This window comes from Strix aluco, chromosome 7 (genome assembly GCF_031877795.1).
Source record: "Strix aluco isolate bStrAlu1 chromosome 7, bStrAlu1.hap1, whole genome shotgun sequence".
NCBI classification, from domain to species: Eukaryota; Metazoa; Chordata; class Aves; order Strigiformes; family Strigidae; genus Strix; species Strix aluco.
Window position 1 is genome coordinate 14347609 of NC_133937.1, and position 20543 is coordinate 14368151.

General features: G+C 38.8%; 1 protein-coding gene across 9 annotated transcripts in view; it reads right to left on the minus strand.

Annotated features, from left to right (window-relative positions):
* Positions 1-20543, minus strand: part of ZMIZ1 (zinc finger MIZ-type containing 1) — a 360810-nt gene that overhangs the window by 124137 nt on the left and 216130 nt on the right. For all 9 annotated transcript variants that reach the window (XR_012623945.1, XM_074830534.1, XM_074830533.1 and 6 more), the window contains one exon: positions 9021-9126. Coding sequence is in view for 8 of the 9 variants with exons in the window: in XM_074830534.1 (XP_074686635.1) it covers positions 9021-9126 (106 nt within the window). In the remaining variant the exon portion in view is untranslated. The remainder of the gene's footprint in view (positions 1-9020; positions 9127-20543) is intronic.

Consider the following 20543-nt stretch of genomic DNA (forward strand, 5'->3'; position numbering starts at 1 on the left):
ACTGGTTCTTTGTAACAGTGCACAGAAGAAATACATGTTCACAACAATAAAGCATAGGTACAACAGAGATACCTACTATATAGACATATAAAAGAGTCAGAGAGATTTGCTTAGGACTGCACAATATCCAGGCATCTTAACACTTGATAATTTTTTCCTTTCAGCACATTAGGAAATCCTGTCTATGAACCCAGGCCCCAACAACTATGTGTCTGGAAACATCTTACAGGAGCAGAGACACATTCACCATCAAGCTTGTTTCTTGGACTTCACATCCAGACTTTGCTAAAAGCCTGGCTTAAATCACAGAAATAAGATTCAAAACAGCGTAAGTTTCTAGTTTCAGATTCACACCTTTTGGGTTTTATTGCTGTTAAGCTACTAAACTTCATGAGAGAGAGGGGTGTGTGTGTGTGTGTGATTTTATTTCTTCCATTTATTCCTCAAGTCAGGTGTTATTGGTAACTGCTACAAAACATGACTTAGCATATACAGATGTATCAGGAATAAATAAGAAAAGTATGGGTTTCTTAGCATATTCATAAAATTTCACAACGAGACACAAATATCCTTGCAGTTTTATTCAGACTATCAAAAAATTAAAGGGGAGTATTTACCTCAGCATACAGAAAGCCTACAACAGAAATCCAATTTGATGGTTTTCTTTACATGTGTTATTGAAACTGAAGTTGAGACAAAAAGAATCCATAAAATGGAAACAATCCAGAAGCCTTATCAATCAGTAACATACTAACCTCTACAGAACTTCTCAGAAAAATAGCACACATTATAAGGAACAATACTGCATTTGTTTTGGAAATATATTATTTAATAGCTCTCTTCAAATCCATTTTCTATTATTCTGTGGTCTTTCTCCTTGAATTCCCTCTCATGAAGAGGCACAAAGACTAATACAAATTAGAACAATCTACAATGATCAATCCTTATGATTTTTTGATTATTCTTTAACTGATATTTAAATGAATGTATTTTATCACAAAGCACTTCTTTAAATACCTTGTTATCTGCATACTTGAACAGGTGTACTTGAACATAAGCATTAGAAAAGATGAAACATTAAAACACTTATTCGGTAGGACTTCAGTACGGAAATATCTTTTTAAAGAGAAATACTACATATAACATCTTATCTACTAAGCAGTGTTTAGAATATTCAGAGTAAAAACTTTTCTTAACAGGCTTACTACATGCTGTAGATGAAGCTGCAGAAATTAGGAATGGATCTGAAATTTTGACCAGTGGAATCTCAAGTGTATTTAGGAAGTGAACTTGCTGTCCTGAAGCTTGATGATCTGATCTGTTCACACAGTTCATGCTTTCAGTTGTTCAGCCCTCCAGCAGCAAAAAAGTTACCAATCCCCATGGAAGTTGCTATGTTACTGTTCTCATAGCTGGACCCTCATAAACTTCTTTGAATGCCTCCAAGACACACAGACTGATAAAAGAGCACTGGCAGTGAGGTATCTTTGGATGCACTGCAGCTCAAAAGGGAACATGTTCAGGACTGTATGCTGTAAGCTGAGAAAAGGTAACTTGTAAAGGGCAAATGCCATTCTGAAGAGTTTGCTTTCTTCTCTCTCATGAACATATGTTTTTTCAGAGCTGCCTCCCTTCTTACTTTCCCTTTGTGACTTACCTCATGTTCAGAGGGACAGATATGTTACTCAAAGCAACAACAGAAAATAAAACATCAAAATTCACACTGAGACCAAGCTCTAGCCTTTCTCTATCACTAAATTTTCAGTTGCTCTCAGCACATACGGGATTTCTGAAGCAGAAGACAGAAAACAGTGATAGAAATCAACAGAAACCTTCTCTGGAGAATGCCAGTTCCAGTCCAAGTGGAAGTGTGTTGCGCTCATAGGAAAAGATACTGCCCAGGAATTGCATGATGAATTAATTCACTAAACGCTTCAAATCCACAGCAAAGTAAGCATTCAGGTAAATACCAGCCTCATGAAAATCCAAGGCACAGACAAGAACAGCAGAGCTAGGTTGTTGCTCTAGTTGAGTCTCTTCAATTTTCCTAAGTGCTACAGTAAAGGCATTAGTGCAAAAATGTTCCAAATTGGCAAGAGTTTTACTGCTACCTCCCTCAAAGTCAGAATTGGTACCATGGTAACAACAACCTGTCAAATGTCAAAAAAAACACTCCAGATAAACCACCTGATATTTTGGCTAGACAGAATAAAGAAGCAGCAGCTCAGCCTTGCAACCTCCTTTATAAACATAGGTGTTCAAGCGTACAACAGAGCAGTGAATACCAAAAAGGAAGTAAATTTCCATTCCAGCAAAATAATGCATATCTACACAGATATGTCATGAGGCCCTAAAACTCACATTAAAGATAAAGAGGAATTGCCAACCCGAGGATAATGGAAGTCTGACACAAGTATGATCGTGTTTCTTCTAAGAGTAGAAGGCAGATCAAATGCATCAGCATCAGACATCTCAGAGGAAGGGAACAGGAACAGCTCGAACAAGTAAGGCCCAGTGGAGAAGAGCATCTCTCATTCTGTGGGCTTTTCAGATGCTCCATCTCGAGATGTTTGAGAGCTGACTCCTTACAAGTCTGCCGCATGCCAAGCCAACCTGACAAAGGCTCAAGATACAGGAAGTAATTTTCCAAACTGCAGGTCTTTTAGAGTTTTGTTCCGAGTAAACTCATGAGCAAGACAAATAGGCAAAGTTCACAGTGTCTCCTCGTGATCCCCTTTTCTGAAGTCAACGTAAACGTGGCTGTCACAGACTACAGGCATGAATTAATGTTGCTTTCCACTAAGCAATAGTACTGACAGTGCCTCCCTTTGGCCAAGAGGAAGTGACAACTTCATAACAGAAACTAATGAAACTAACCCCATAATCTGAATGAATTAAGAATGAATTACTCATTTATTTGTAGTGCCCATACTATAAATCTTTAGGAAAGAGAGCCTTAGTTGCAACAAAGGTATATCTTGCCAATATATGTCCCAGAACAGAAGTATTTTATCTGTATGATAACAAAGCGTTAAGTGTCCCAGCTGAAACCATGGCTCCACTGCACTGGATACATACCTACAGAGGAAGAGAGAGTTTCTGTCCTGCATAATATTGAATTTAATTAAACCAGACAAATAAAAGTGAGATGGAAGGTGTATTATTATCCTACATATATATATATATATATAAAAAACTACAAAACAGAGAGCAAAGTGGCCAAGGGCACACAGTGAGCTTCTGTGCTAAGAGCTGGGAAGTGAACCTAGAGATCACCTGAAACATAGTCAGTCTTCTGCATCAAAAGTTGTTTCAGAAGGTAACAGCTAAAAAGAGATGATGCCTTTATTTTAATGAAGTGTCAAGTGGACAGTTTTAGGACACTAACTCTAAGTACCAATGGATCAGACAGCTGCATGGAAATATAACAAGAATTTAGGACTACACAGATAAAAGGTTCATAACTAGCTTCCACCTATGTCAAGAACCACAATACAGTCAGTTTCATACATTTATTGAGTTTTAACTTTAAAAAGGCAGTTTGATTTTCCATTTTCCTTTCCTCTGCTCCCTCCCTCTCTGCTGTCATTCTGAAAACCTCTTCCAAATGCAACAGCCCTCATAGTTCAGAATTCCCCCCTTATTTCAATAATTTATTCAATTTATACCTATGTTTCTGTGCCAGCACTGTCCTGTAGCTTCATAGATCTTCTTGTTCCAGGTTGTTTATTTGTTAGTATTTACTTACATTTCATAACTCTGCTCAGCTTTCATTTCATGAACAACCCAAGCCAAGCTCTTCTACTCTGCTCTCATAAAGCAGCCTGCTCATTCTTCTTATCAGCCACTTTCCTAAGTACAGGTACAGCATTTGTATTTCTTCTCCAGTCATGAGAGACCATTTTGACTTGACTGATTTGCTGAAAATCTTTGGTGTGAGGCATGTGACTGACAATTCATATGCGATTTCTTTCCAAATGCAGGCATGTCGATCATTCAGTTCCTTCAAGCTGGAGGGATGCCATCAGCCTTGGCTGTAGTAATTTCCATTCTATACTTGTAATCCTTTTAGCTGCCTCACTTTGCCTTGTCTCCACAGATAATGTGAGTATTATTATTGGAAACTTAGGCAAAGCGTTCATCTAGTCTTATGGTTCCCCATAATCTAGAGGTTATCCTTACTTTCTACCTCTTCCTCATTCATATTGCAGTCTCATTTCTTCTCTCCTTTTCTCTCATTTCTATGTTTGATTTCATAATACACCAAAATACACTTTGCCCAGTCTATGCTATTGCTTTGAAACAAGGCAGTAAAGCATGTTAGATGATACACCCTGAGCAGGACACACCTTAGGTCTCAGTATCTTGTCCAGTGATGTTTTAACACTACCATTTGCCAGTATTCTCACTGCAAATACCTTTGTTAAAACCAAGGTCCAATTTATTCACAGCTTTGGTATCATATCCACTAAGAACAGCCCTATTATTTTACAGTTATATTACAATGATTAAAGCTAAAGAAATAAACAAAACATGATGTAAAATCCTCAAATACCATAAAGTTTTAGTTTATGCTTCATATAAAATTAATACTGCTCTTGAAAAGTAAAATCATGTCACACCAGGCAGAGCCTGAGGGACTGAAAACAAAGCAGTATCAAAAAGGGCTTGCTGTCTCTGCTATCAAACATCTAACACTCAGCTGCCCATCCAAGCTATCACAGCATTTGTTTGCTGTAGCTTCCCAGTGATTGCTGAAGTACCTTTTCTGCACAGTTCTGCCCTCAGGCTCCTTCCCCCCTCTCTCTCTTTATAGAGATACTGAACGCTGTCCTCTTCTGACAAAGCTCCCTGTATGATCTCATCCTGTCGTCCCCCTGTCTGGCCTCTGCTTGGCCTCCTGACAAAAGCAAAAGTAGCAACAAGAGCCATCAAGTTCAGGAGCTCGATAAAAGTATTTTTTGAAAAAATATTTCAGAACAGAAAATTATTCCCCCTTTTTTTTTTCTTTTTCTTTTTTTTTTTTTTTTTTTTAATAAGCACTGATCAGTCAACTCTCTTTTACTTGAATAGCAGACCTTAAAAATAAACCTAGCAAATCACTTAAAATTTTCTACAGGAAAGACAAAAGCAGCAGATACCATGTTCAATAAAGGTCCAAGCAAGCACTATTCACAGAAAGAAGGTCTTCTTCAGGCTTCAGGAAGAAAAAACAGAATATGCAAACACCCGTACTAAGAGAGACTGTGGTTGCTGCAGTTTGAAAGCAAATGAGCAGGCAGCTAACCTGCTGGGCCATTCCCTATAGGTGTCACAACAAGGCAGAGGAATTTGCCATGGAAGGTTCGGGGAGCAGCTGTCACCGAAAGAGACACGTATATTTTAAAGGCTTTGTCATTTGTCTTCGGGGTGGGAAACAGTGTATTTGACCTCCCGCTGAGGCAGCTGCCCAGATGCAGCAGCATGGCTAGAAGAATAAAAAGGAGGCACAGCTATTATTTCAGGTACAAACATCAGAAAGCAGAGACAAAAGGCACAGTCATTAAATCATCATTACTATTTAAAAGCACACATGACAACTTTTCAAAACTTTTCATGCCACACGGGTCTCCCCTCAAGGCATTCTTCCAAACAATTTGTATTAGCTAATTGTTAACTATCTCAATGGCCAAGTAAAACAAGACAAAAAAGCACGACATCAAACACTGTCTCGGCAACACCAAACTGTCCTGGATGGGAAATGCTATGGAGCTGACACAGCTCTTGGTCTGTTCCCCTTCCCCTCAGCTGAAGCTGTGCCATCTGAGAAGGCTGCTGTCCCACATGGCTCCAGGCTCCCATCTCTCCCTGCTTCCCCCCACACTTGCCTGTACTCTGATCCACCATCTACAGCACCTGTAATCACCCTTCAACCTCTTCACCTTAGCAGGGAGCGACCACCAAAACGGTTTAAACCAACTGGGATGAAACAGCACGGGGCCAACTGAATGAGCCAGGGGTGTGGGTTTCCCATAGAGTCGAGCCAGTTTGGCACCTGGCTGCTCTGCCCTCTACCCTCAGGCTCGAGCCCTCTTCCATCAGGGATAACTAAGACCCTCAGACACTGCCACTGGGACCCTCACTCTCCTGGGGCCCTGCAGAGAGCCAGCTCAAAACCAAACCGTACCAGCAAAAGCTCTACTGCCAGTACAGGTCCCTGAGAAAGCTCAGGCTGGGAATTGCCAGAGAGCAGGAGCAGGACTACCAATTGCACTGGTTCAGCTGCCCCTGCAAACCAGTAGACCTGAGGGACATGAGGCTGGGGTGGCCCACCTGCTCCACAGAGCAGAGCCGCAAAGCCTGCCAGCCACTGCTGCCAGGCCACACCAGGCACCCCAGCTGGCACAGCATCGGTCAACAAGCCTCAACCTAAGCTGGGAAGAGGTACTAATAGTGGAGGGCCCTTGGAAGGATTTAGTGCAAATGTTCTCCTCAGTGTTCACCTTCTCAAATGTGTTTTAATTAGAAAAGGGTTTTTTCTCCTTACATTTCAGAATGTCAGACACTAAACAATAAGGATTAAAAATGTTTCCAGAGCGATCCCTTTGGCAGCATTAAATTCATACTTGAAGGAATGAATTCAAACCATTGTAAGTTCCCCTTAAGCCTGGAGGAAGGGAAAAACAAATGCTTATTCATTAAAAATAATGCCATTTGATATCTCCATCAGGGGACTTCTGTAGGAAAGTGACTGGAAGAAGTGTTGAAGGTGTCTTTCAATAGATGTAGCAGAAAAAAGAACATGTTACTCAAAACAACATGCAAGCATCCTTGACAACTGTTGTGGTTTAACCCCAGCCAGCAACTAAGCACCACATATCAAAATCATGAAAGGCAGCTTTCAGTGATGAACAATGTTTACAAAAAGCAGCAAAGGACAATCTCAACATTTTTACAAGAACTGAATGAGGGAACAGAGCCACTGCTGCTTTAGAAATCAGAAAATTTTAATGCACTCAGATGTGGAAATTAATCCTTTCAAAAAGTCAGGATGGTTTGAAATGACCTCACATTTGTAATCCCAGCCTCTCAGTCTTTCAAGTTGCCCATTCAACGATGTAGCTCTCGTATGTGAATGTGACATCCTTAGAGCAGTGACTACATGTGACATTTCACAAAATAGGTTACTGTATGCCCCAAAATATGAGTATTTAATATAGACAATAAGAGCACTAAAAACCACAGTGTAGATGGGCACTATGAAAACCCTGGAATAACTGGTGAAACAACTGTACACATGGTAAAACTAAAGTAGTTATGAAACCAAATATTTAAGATCATTGGAAATAAATCAGTTGTATATGCAACTCGGAAATAAGAAGCAAAGCATAGGACTGAGAAGGCTTTTAGAATACCCTGAGAGAAGAGCACATGATTTCATTACCAGCTTTCCCAGTACTGCATTAACTAACAACGGAAAGACTGAAATTGGTACAGATTGCTACGGTAATGAGTTGGAAAAAAAGCATATATTCCCAAAAAGTAATTACTGGTAGAAATCAAACACTGACACTGGGGTTTTCTAGGACATGATGACTGACCAGCAGTTTTCAAGACTATCCCCTCATCCAACGCCTAAAAGAAAAGGACTACAACATGAGACGATCCAAAGACTCACAACCTCACTTTCACTAACACACTGACAGACACACACCTCAGGAAGGATTAGGAAGAGAGGGGGTATGACTACTTTTAGTAGATATATTTTCAAAGGAAACAAAGTTTTAATGTCTGCACTCATAGCTGGAGAGCCTCATTTGACAAGCTTTTTAAAAAAAAAAAACCCACATCAAGAAGAGATGTGATCACTAACTATTGGAGAAACTTACTAGAAATTCAGAAAAAAGGGACATGGCATCAGGTCAGCTTAATGTTTTATCTTCCACATAGTTTTTCCTGATGAAACATCACACAGTTTGTCCAACATTTAGTAAAATTAATGATCCCTTCCCATACAAAAAATAAATCAGTGAGTCCAGTGAATATGGCTTGATGTGAAAGCCACTTTTGCACAAGGAACTGCCTAGAGCACTTAGGACAATAGGTAGCCATGAGTAAAGAAGCTTGGGGCTGATAAAAACTGAAAAGGAACATGAAAATAAATGTTAACACCCGATCAGTTGACTACAAATTGCTGCTTTGGAAGAAGGTAACCTTTTCTGATGTTCTAAAATGGGGACTGCGTACCAGTTTAGTACTAAGCAGAAAACTGATCCATGTTCAGTCTGGAATGAACAGTTACCTGCCTGTTTTCCAAGCCAGTGCACATTATGTTGACATTCATCAGCTAAGAAAAGGAGAACCAGAATCAAATGCTCCAGTTAAATCAAACATGTGAGAAGCAGAAAGACCCTGAAGTGCATTTTCTACCTTTACTATACAGAGAAGCAATGGCAATACATCATAATTAAATATTGCTACATGATCAGAGCCCTCTAACCGGTTATTGACATAAAATACTGGAGAAATGGCTACTTAATACTATAGTAATAGCATTGCCACCTACTTGGCCCAAAATTCTAAAGCTGATGACTAGACGTACGAGAAACCATGGTACTTGTTTTCACAGATGTATGCAGTCAAGGAATAAATGTCTGGCAATAGATATATCAGGGAGTGCAGAATGAATGTGAAAGATCTAGAGGTTGACACATGACAGAAAATCAATGGTTTACCAAGATGGAGGGGCCTGAGTGTGTTCATTCCCAGCATGAAATTACTGAATATCCATGCTTCTGGAAGTAATATTTCACCTATAAGATCAAACAGGGCAAAGAACAGCACTAGTTGGGGAAAATATGAATTTCCAAAGTCACGTATCCTCAGAACAGCATGCCAACTGAAATGCTAAAAGCAGCAGCACTATTACCACCAAATATTTGGTTTTGGTTTCTAAAGAATGCAAGACAGTCACAGGTAGCATTTACTCAGAATATGACCATTCAGGAATCAGTAATACTCCAAAGTAAGGCTTTTCCTACCAGCTGATTTTGGAGTGAATTTGTCCCTGTTGGCTGCACATACTGCCAGTAGCCTGTATCCAAGATCCAAGTCAAATCCTTGCTGAGCTGCCACTCGACTAACCACCTGCAAAGGGAAAAAGAGAAAGCTTCATTAGGGGTTACTTGAGCTCTTTGCAAAGTTACGTTAGCCGGCTTATCAGCACTAATGTTAGGCAACTGAATCTGTGCGATAGCCACAGTACAAACATGGTATGAGGCATTGCTCTCCAGTAGTTCTCAGTGCAAGCACAGCAAACTGAACACAGAAGTCTTCTGGTGATCTGGTTATTCAACCACTCGCCAGAAGAAAGGCCTGGTAGTTCCATGAAAATTGGAGACAAAGCTTTTCCAGAAGAAATAATGCAAGAGAATTGTATGCAAAGATTGTACAGAACACATTTTACCGTACTTGAGACTCAGGATTGAGAAGTCCCTGAGTCTCTATCTCTGTGTCACAAGCAGTTCCCAGCCCTGCTCTCAAGAGCAGTGTCCAGGTCCTTTAGGTTAAAATGCCCTCCTCCACACTGATGGGCAGCGTTCTCCTACACTGTGATCAGTGTCACAGTTGCTGTATTTCAACAATACTGTACTGGGAAGCACAATTATTACAGTTTTAGAATAAAGAGGCCTGTGCAAGAAGTATTTGCCGAACACATTAAATAGGGAAAGAATTTTTTTTTTTTTTTTTTTATACTGATCTAGAAAGACTAGCAAAATTAGACAAATCAATGACTGGGGTTAAGGATGAAAAGCAGTCAACCGTTTCTCCAGGCCAGCAACTCAGCTATCAGCCAAGAATGTATCCTCATGAAAATCTGCACAGTGTAAACACAATACTGCAGTCATTCTGGCAAACTCTGCTAAAGTTATACACAGCAGAGCTTTTATGTTGCCTTCTAGTGGCACAGGATGATTTCAGACTCAGAGGCATAGATAGAATAGATTATTCTTACCATTGCCATTACTGCTTTGCATTGAAACAATGGTGAAGGAACTCCACAAGAAACAGAACACCATTTCCTTGTGTGAAGCAAAAGAAAGTCCCTATCCTAAATAGCTTACAACACAGGAAAACAGCCTTTTCCCACCCCTATCTCCATCTGAAAGCTTCTTTCTAAATTAATGACACTGCAATTATCTGTGTCCAGGACTGGTTTCCTCCAAAAAGCAACAGTATAGAGCAGACTGAAGAACCAATATACGTGATAACCTACAAATGGTAAATAAATGCACTATATTCTGCCCCACCTACTCAACACTATTACTTGAATCTCATTATTCTGAACTTTTTCAATATCCATTTTTCCTAATTAACAAATAAGAACCAAATTTCTTTCTTAAGAATGAATTACAATGGATGAAGTTCCCAGCTAGATTTTTCTTGTTTCTGTTGTTCCTGTTAATCTAGAAATTAGATTCACATGACTTCATCATCAGGTGGGGGTGTCTCCTCCCTAAATTTCAATCTCAAAATTGAGTAGAGCATTTCAGGGAAATTAAATGAGAATTTGGGATAATCAGTAATATAATACACAACCCTAGAACATACCTACTGTTTTATCTCCTGTTTCTCTTTACAATTACAATTGCAAGTTTTAGATAGGAAGGAAAAAATAATTTCTGAGAAAGAATGCAATTATTTTTGATAAATCAAAAAACATTTCCGATTTGATAATCAGCCCTTAATCCTTTACACTTAAAAGTCTGATTGTTGTTAATATCCTGGCTAAGACCCTGGGTCCAAACTTTCAAAAATAAGGTAAAATTAAAAAACACAAGCAAAAGAACAACAGCAGAACAACAAGGTATCTCATATTTCATGCTAAGTTAGCAATAGGAGTGAAGACTGGCGGACTGCTATGAGATCTGGAAGACACTTACACATTTGGAAATGTAACTGTTCCCCTTCCCTAGTTCCAATATCATCATAGTTCAGCCACTGACAGGTAGACATTAGGGAGGGGATCAGCAGGAAGTAGACAGAAAGCTCCTCTAAAAAACCCATCTTGTTAAAGGCTCCTGAGGGTAATGTCTCATTAATGTGTAAACATTATTTAAACTCCTTTAGGCCTTATCTACTGTACCATCACAAAGGAATGCATTTCAGAGTGCTAATCAGGTCTGTAAAATAAAGGAGAAAGGGTCCTCCCATGTTCTGTTTTGAAAAAACACTTATCATTGAACTATTTATTTTGGAACTGGACAGGAACGAAGGCAGATACACCTGCTCATCAGTCTTAAGAAATGCATTGTCTGCTTATATGCTTGGTTCATTTTAAAACATGAAGCTACAAATATTGAGACCCTCCTGGCCAGAGGCCAAATCACTCCTCTCAACTGACATCTTGCTAATGACAGAAAAAATTCTACAAGGTAACTCAGGAAATAGAGAATCATAAAACCTTGAGCCCCTGAAAATTAATCTATGATTGCAATGTCTTCACTGAATAGATTGCGAAGTCTGGGTCAGTCCAAGTCCTAACAACAGGCTGAGGCCTAACCTGTTACACTCTCATTTGACATCAGTTTCCTTTTCTTAATTTCCTCTGCCAGAGAAAGCACTGCTCTGGTACCTCACGCCATGGCCAAGAGCAGAGTTTCCAGATGCCAGGGTGTGCAGCTCCAACGCTGACGGCACCCTGTCGGCCATGGCATCGTTCTGCTAAAGCCCACCTCGAAGCAGGTGAAGCTACACCTTAGCAAGCACTGCAAGCAGAAGACTAAGCATGAGAAGGCAGAATCTGAACTTGAGAGTCTAGAGAAGTCAGCCAGTCAAACTATTACTTATTACTCAAGTTTTTCATGAAAAATGTGAGGGAAAAGAAATTGCAATAAAAAAAAATAATCTAAATTTGAAAGAAAGTGCTTCCACTGACAAACTGTACAAAAACCCTTTCTTCTTCTCAAAAGAACAAAACAAGCCTCAGCTACTTAATAGAAAACAGACATTTCTAATAAAATTTCCATTTTGCCAAGAGTCATTTTCCACCTAAATTTTTCTTCTATGCACTCCGCTAAATGCAGAAAGAGGCTCTGTAAAACAAACTGGTTGAACTGTGCTCAAGAGGGCTTTCTCTGGGCTGTTCTGCCCCAGCCCTTGGCTTCTGTACACTGCTCCTCAGCGATCCCCTTGGTCAATGCTAATAAGGCAGTGCACTTTTTATTTCCAGCTTCTTCATAGGCTTACGAATTTTTGCATTAACTGTATTTGAAGTTTTTATTTCAATTGTGACAGCTGAAGACTTACTTTTATTTCAAAATGAAAGTTGATCAGAACAGAACTTATATCCTCCAAAGACCCTGTTTCAGGTTGCCTACAACTGAAGTCAGACATAGCTCGTGTGGTACTTGGAAGGCTCTCCTCTGGTGAACCTCTATGCAAGGGACCTCCTGGCCTTTTAAATAAACACTGAGATTTCTCAGAGATGAGACGACAAATGCGTCACAGGAATATGATCCAGAAAATGCAAAGAACTAACTACAAGACATTTGGTAAGTTTAATATATTCAAGTCAGCAGACCCTGCTGAAATTTACCTTAGAGTGCCTCAAAGGAACTACCCCGGGGAAACCTTGTAACTGCTAATGATTATCTTCAGGAATTCATTCAAGACAGAGACCATGGAGGCACATCAAATCTCTGGTTTTAAGATAGCGAAAAGGTGAATCTCAGAAATTACAGGTACCCAGACAGATAACAAAACAAATTACCAAACAAATATTAGGAGAGTAAAACAGAACATCGTGAATCCATCAGAACAGTGAAGTTTTCTTCTTTGGTGAGTTAACTTGCCTTGTAAGTTTAAGGAAGATATTGGCTGTAACATATGTTAACTCTAATATGCCTTTTGACATTGCCCTATGTTACACTGTCATAACAGAGGAACAAAGCCCAGATGACAGTAGCATAAATTTCACTCAGATTATTCATTAGTAGTCCTCTGTCAAATCATAACTTGTCCTGGATACAGGTAATTTCTATGTATTCAGCCATGACTTGGATAATGAAACAGAATAAATTGCAAAACTTGTAGATGAGAACAGGCAGAAGAGTTTGCAAACACTTAAAAGAGGACAGGATAAGAGTTTAAAATAATCTTTACAAACTGGAAAAATATTTAAAAAAACAGGCCAAAGAGACATATGAAATACTCAGATGGGAAAGAAAAATCAAATGCCCAAATAGAAAATTAGGAGCATGCAGCAGAATTTATCTGCTCAGCGTACAAGTGACTAAGGATAAATATTGGGAAGATGTTCTAGGTATTAAAGATCATCAAGCACTGGAACAGGCTACCTATCAATCCCTGGAGTTTGAGGAGTAAGGGGATTTACAGTAGACCAGACAATAGCTATATAACATCCCAGCTTGGGGAAAAAGAGTGGACACCATGCTTCCTCAGGTCCATCCCAAGCCGAATCTCATTGGTTTCAGATGCCTGTTGCTTACTGGAGCCATCCAGCTCAGCCTGAACCCTATCCCAGGAACTCTCCCAAGTTTGAAACCTCTTGTGATTTTGATCTTCCTCAGGTAACAATGCTGGTCAGATGGGATCAAGTCAACACAGCTTCAATTATCCATTCAGTGTTATGGCTAAGTGATATGATACTACTTGCAAACATACTCAGGCTTTCTGTAACTGATAATTCTCTAACTGCTGATTCAAGTTGAGCACATCTGCCAAAATTCAGACAACATGCAGGCAGCATCATGTGTTCACAGAATCACAGAATTGTCTAGGTTGGAAAAGACCTTGAAGATCATCCAGTCCAACCATCAAGCCAACATTGACAGTTCCCAACTACACCATATCCCTCAGCGCTAAGTCGACCATACTCTTAAACACCTCCAGGGATGGGGACTCCACCACCTCCCTGGGGAGCCCGTTCCAACGCCTAACAACCCGTTCTGTAAAGAACCATGTTCAACCATGACTACATTCTGCAATGCTGTAAACATGTATCTTAGTTGACCTAAGCATACATGCCATAAAATTCCATTGAAAGTAGTGCATTTTGAAAAAAACAAAACAGGCAAGAGTTGCCAGTGATACAACAATCATAAAGTGAGATCATCATCCTTTATCATGGTTGAGAGAGGTGCTTGGCCAGCCCAAGGTACAACACTTAATATTTGTTATTTTACAATAATAGTTGAGACAGACCTTATAAAAGCTAGCCTATTTCCTACACATGCTTGTAACACCTAGCTTTTATTTTAGCTTAGATATGGTGCTAACAACTATTTCAAGGTGTGTCTTTAAAAGAACACGTACCTTATTTGCAGACAAACATTATTGTAACATTAACCGCCAATAAAAAAATCTGATCACCCCAAACCTTTGAAAACTTTAATCTGAATAATATTGTATTCATAACGGAGACATTGCATTCACCGCCTGTGACACAGCTCTGCAGAGTTCCAGATGCCTGAACTCTCAGGTTCATTGACAGTGAGGCGAAAACGGTGAGTGAGGTTTCAGTAACATGAAAATTAGAGAAATTCAGCTACCAACTTCTTTTCTCTTTGTTGAATTTAACCACAATAGTTCACACCCCTCCTCCTTCTCTTTCTTCTTTTTCCTTTTGCAAGGCTAAGAAGCTACACCACGGCAAGCTCCACTCCCTGCCCTTCTTGTCATCACACCACGAAGTACTGGAACAATGTACCTCTTAACCTAACAGGCCTGTTAATCAAGAGAGCTATATGACTGCTTATTACAAAACTCCCTTCCCATTATGTTGCACTTTCAATGAATCTCTTAACTAGCAGCAGTCAAGAGCACCCCCCCCTGCTGGCATCAGAATGAATTTTACCAATTCAATTTGCTGGCTGCTCAAAACTAAAAATGCCAGCTGATTGCTAGTTCAGACAGCTCTGTGTTCAGCCACTTGTGCATACTTGAAATTATCTGAATGCAGTTTGAAGACTACAGCAGAAATTTTGTAATTAGAATTCTGCAATGTAGATGGTAATTTTTCCCCCTCAGTAACACACAAAGATCAGATAAACAGGAAGCAAACTGAGGAATTCTGCGACATGAATAGTGATCTGCCTCAAACAGAAAAAAAAAAAGGGGGGGGAGGGAAGAAGAAATCTTTGTGATCTGATAGTCCTAGTCAGATGAGACTCTTACACTCCAGTTACAGAAGGGCTGCCTCAACAATACAGACAAGCAAAGCAGGTGAGTAAAGTTATATATCATTAACTAGTTTCTTGCCTTTGATGCTTGAAAACAGACACTAAGTAGGTTCTGCAAATGTAAGAGATTCTACAGAGCCCTTGTATTCAAACTAGAGATTTCTTAAAATATATTTCCCACCCCATTAGGTGGATAAGGACCATATGTTCAAAATAAAATAAACCATTATCCCTGCCATCTACTACTTTTCTTGACACTTCCTGCAACAGTGAAGTAAACCATGCAGAATAAGTCTATCTCCTCCTTTGCATCCTCTTCCTCTCCTCTGCAAGTCTCTAACAACCATAAACATAAAAGAGCAGGTCACTATACTCAACCCTCTCCATCTGAAATTTTCTCCCAGAGGGAAGGATGCAGGGATTTTGCTTTAATTAAACAAGCTGACCATGGGGTCACTCCAATCCTGTGGCCATCTGACTCCTGGCAGACTTTGAACAATGAAATGGATGAAACACACAGCCATCAGAAAGTGATAAAGGAATTCCAAAAGCATTTTAATTTGGACAGCAACACATCTCAAACAAGTATTTTAAAGTTGTAAAATAACCCATGTCTTGACCAATAACGAAACCAAGAAAAGGGCTTTAGGACACCATGAGGTCATAGGACAGCCAGTAATACTGAGTTATTTGGTAGCATTATGAGCTGCTCTGAAGCAGAGTGTTCTGTGCCTGCTGGCTGTACTCTGATGGTACAGCACGTACAGAGCCCTGGAGCACTGTGATGCACTGCAAACACATAAAACTGTGTGCTTAACAAACACATGGAGAAGATGACAGAAGCAGAATTTCTTCCTTGTGAACTTTTTGCTCTGGAAGTATTGGATACTAAATGCAACGTTTCTAGGGCTCCAATGGGCAGCTGCATCCTGCCATTTTCTGGGTATAAATATGCTGAACCAACTCTTCCATCTGTGATTACTCACATTTGGATCCTAACCTGATTTGAAATCTGATTTTTTGAATGTCACATGTTGATTTCTGATTACATACTCTTCTGCATTAAACAGAATGAACCCAGCCAGATGTGAAGTCAATGTAGCAGCAGATACCTTGTGAACACATTAGCATTAGCTCAACTTTGTTGTTTTTGCTGAGGCATCCCGTTGTAGAAATTTGACATTATTCAAACATACTGTTCTTGCCTTTTTTAAAAAGATGTATTTTTTAATCTATTATATTTTTCATTACATATTGGATGAGTTAAAATAGATTTCTGTATTATAAAACTGAGAGCAGGTTTTTTTTCTTAAAATGACCTAAAAAATCTCAACAGTCTCAATTCCAGGATTTTCTGAAGAGAAAGGCATTTCAAAGGATTATTGATTCATGTATCAGTACCACTAAAACGTGAACCTATACCAGATACTTCCATCAGTTCAACACAGATGCTTGTTATTTCAGCAACTCTCTTCAGCAATACAGAGATCTCGTAAGAGCTACAGGCAGCACAGATTTAAATGAAATCCATAATTTAATAATTAATAATAATACATAATTTCATATTAAATCAAATTTAAATGAAACAAAGATTTATATGGAATCCATAATCTTCAGAAAGAGTCCAACTAGGACTACCACTTTGTGTGCTGTTACTCTCTTAATTTAAAGAGAAACATTTCTAAAACAAACATGGGTGAGTTTCCCACCTCTGATGACTGTGGTAGACCCAACAGTTGGAGAGGAAATCTAGAACATTATGATACTGGGGGGAAAAAGGCATATTTAACGACTACTTCAGCATAGGCTTTTGTGGACAAACTGGGGTAGGAAGTACCATCTTCTGGATGGAAAGAGAGGCCCAGGTCCTAACCATGGTGATCAGAGACCCCAGTTTTCACCAGAGAAGCTCTATTACATTCAGTGCTTTGGCCAAGAGCCAGCCCAGGTAAGCACAGCCTGCTTACCTCAATTCCTCCTACTGTCCAAAACTGCTGGGGCAATGGATTTTAATTTCTTAGACTAAGCCTCTAGGTACAGTTACAGAGTAACTGCACACAGCTGTTGAGTTCAGAGCCCTGAAGAACAACAAACTTGGTGCTTTTTAATGCTGAAGCGCAGTAAGAGAACAAAGCAGTGCCTTTATTGTCCTCCACTGAAGATAAGTCTGTAAATCTGTCCATTTTGCTCTCAGCTGTCCCCTTCTTTCCATTTTTGCTGCAGCATCAACACCAAAGACAGCCAATGCCCTCATTAAGATCTTTACATGTTAAACTGCTTGGCAAGAGCAGACCTATGGGATAAGACTAGAGTGGATCTGAGAAAAGGCAGAAGAGAGCGAGACAACCTCATCCAACCAAACTAGGGTTATTTTTTTTTTAACTGTGTGTAGTAACCAAAGCGATTTCTTTCAGAAGACAGTAAGGTAATGCCATATACAGCACATTTTTAGAGAATTATATTCTTAAATTTATCAAGAATATTAGCCTTACAATAATATAATCTCATCCCAAAGTACTTTATAAACTATGAAGGCTAGAATCAGAAACTGTTTCATCATAATACAAACATAGCTATGTCTGGTTTGTGTAAAGTGGAGGTTATTTCAATCAGCTCCCTGTAACACTATGCAAGAAGTAATGTTACATACCAAAGAACACTGTATCCGTTGCAATTTCAGTAATTTATAGAATCAACAATTTCAATTCAGTTTCTGGCCTACAGACAGTTCTATTTGATTTGAAAATAACTGCTGTTGAAAAATAACACCTAGGTTTCCTTGGCAAGTTAGAAGAGAGTTTATTGTCTCTGAGAAAGATGATAATTCTTTTGCATGAGTTCCATCAAAGCTGTTTAAGGGAACTTTCATTTAGCCTGTAGCTTGAAAGAAAAAAAATATTATTCAAAGCTTACCCCTCCCTCCTTGACCTTCTATTTATCTGTTGAAATGTATTTTCTTTATAAACTTGTATTGCCCACTCACTTTGGTGATTTTCTGTAATGGGTGAAGCACAAAAAGGTAAGGTCTAGAATCAGTGACTGTCAAAACTGTTTGAACATAATGGCAATACACGTGCTGTCACACACATTTTTGCCAGAAAGGGCACAGCTTTTAGGGCTTAGTTCATGAAAAAGTATTTTCTTTTTACAGCACAAGCTATAGCTTTACCTGTGTACCCTAAACCTTTTCTCCTTGACTGTTTGCACTTCACAGAATTATTCCAGTTTTATTCATAGGTCTTCACAGCATTAGCCTAAGTTTTTTATCACAAACAGAAGTTATTTCACCTCTAAAAGAGCAATCATTTAAAGTATTTAACTAGCTAAACAAAGCCTGTTTACATGTCTTATTAGACACCTCTCTGGTAAAATTTCAGATTTTGTACCAAATCCTGAGTTTGTTCTTGAGATAAGAAAACCACTCCTATTATCCTGTATACAATGTCATTGAAGCCCACAGTAGCAATCGTAACTCCAGTAATATCAATTACTGCTGATACATAAAAATTATTATCTACTGCTAATAGCCAGTATGCATACTGTGCACATCTATTATTCTAAAAGAGAAAACAATCACCAAGGAAAACGAATGCTAGAAATGTGTTGACATTCAACAGGTGCTGTTTGGCTAACTCATGAAATTTTCAAGTCGTCAAGATTTCAGTAAGTGCTGGCATTACAATTTAAGCACAAAAAGCATTCCGTAACAGCTTATTCTATATATTATTATAGAAAACAGTAAGTGAAGCTAGAAGCCTTTCTCTTGATGCCCAAGCAGAGTATTTCTAAAACCATTCTTTTGTATCCATTCAGGGTCTGTTAGACTGGCAACAGGAGTAAAAACATACTGGTGTTATAAAGTGAATCTGAATTACTGACAGTGCCGACATGAAGATGGTGCACAGGATAAACAGAACTACTTTCTAACAACCACTTCTTAAATTAAAGCACAATTTCAAGAATTTGAGCATATTTTTTTTTCCTTTTTATTAACAGGATTAAATCTAATTGGTTATTTTTTGCAAAAGTATTTTAGATAAGACTTAAACAATGCAAAGAATCTGTTACACCAGAGGTATGATTAAATTCATGAGATCTGGTTTGATGCTCTATCATTACATCTGATGCATTTAAAGTTTGCACTGTATGAATGGATGGTTTACTCATTCCTGAGAGTGCCTGTCCTCCTGTCCTTCTGCAGTCATGGCACATTAATATGTTTCAATTTGGATTAGTATATACTTTGTTATGCACTAGTAGGATAGGATGATTTCATATCCCTTGATGGTTTCAGAACAGTTTAGTATACCCCTTTTTCCCTGGTTAGAGAGGTAACAGAACAGAATGTCATAAAAGAAAAAATCCTTCTGTATACTATAGAGGAGGAGCCTTCTAAGCAAGCAAGCATTTTTACTATTTGTAGAATTTCAGAATGAAATGCACTTGCCTTTAGGAATCCACACAGCTCAAATGTTGTAATGATGGTAGAGACTACTTGCTTTAAAAAGCATATCCAAAAGTACAGAAGTTTTAAGGGAATTTGGTTTTGAAGGTAATTTTAAAGACTGGCAAAATAAAACAATAAGCCTGTTTCAGCGGTTGAACAGACTTTCATACTGATTTTTCATTTTTATTTTAGCATAATCTTCACAAAGAACAACATTGATAAACTTTGTGAGCATTAAGAAAAACTGACTCCTGATAGTACAGAACATGCAGCTAAGCAAGTTAATGTTAAATTTACTCATGATATTCCAGTATTTCAGCTGCCTTTCACTTATTTGCAACTTTCTGAATAATTTCCCTGGAAACAGACTGAAGTTCCATCATGTTTGTTAAACAAAGGTAGATAAACACATTTTCCTTTAAGAGGACAACAAGCCTCAACATCCACCTTTGCTAAATTTTGAAGAAAATATTATTTAGAAAGAAGTTATATATGAGCAAGCTCAAACAGAAAGAATTTTTGTAAGGAGGGGAAAAAAAAAAAAAGGAAATCCTGCCCACTGTACTGCTACTTATTAGAAGATACGGGAAGTGTCAACCTCTTGGGGTACAACCATGTAGTTAAGTCTGTTTAGTGGGGAGCAGGAATAAGGATGTACACAGTGAGAAATTAAAGAATACCTTCCTTAGAGGGATTTTAGGAAGAAGAAACACATATTCACTGCAGTTTATATGCATTCTGCAAATCCCGTGTATTTATCTAACACAAAACAAGCCAACTGGTTAAGTTCCCATGTTTTTTCCTTGTTAGAAATACAATGAGATTACAACATGTGATAAAGATGCTGCTGCCAGTCAGTCCTACAGTGCAGATAGTGCTCTCCCATAACAAGCCTGGGAAAGGGGGATTTCATG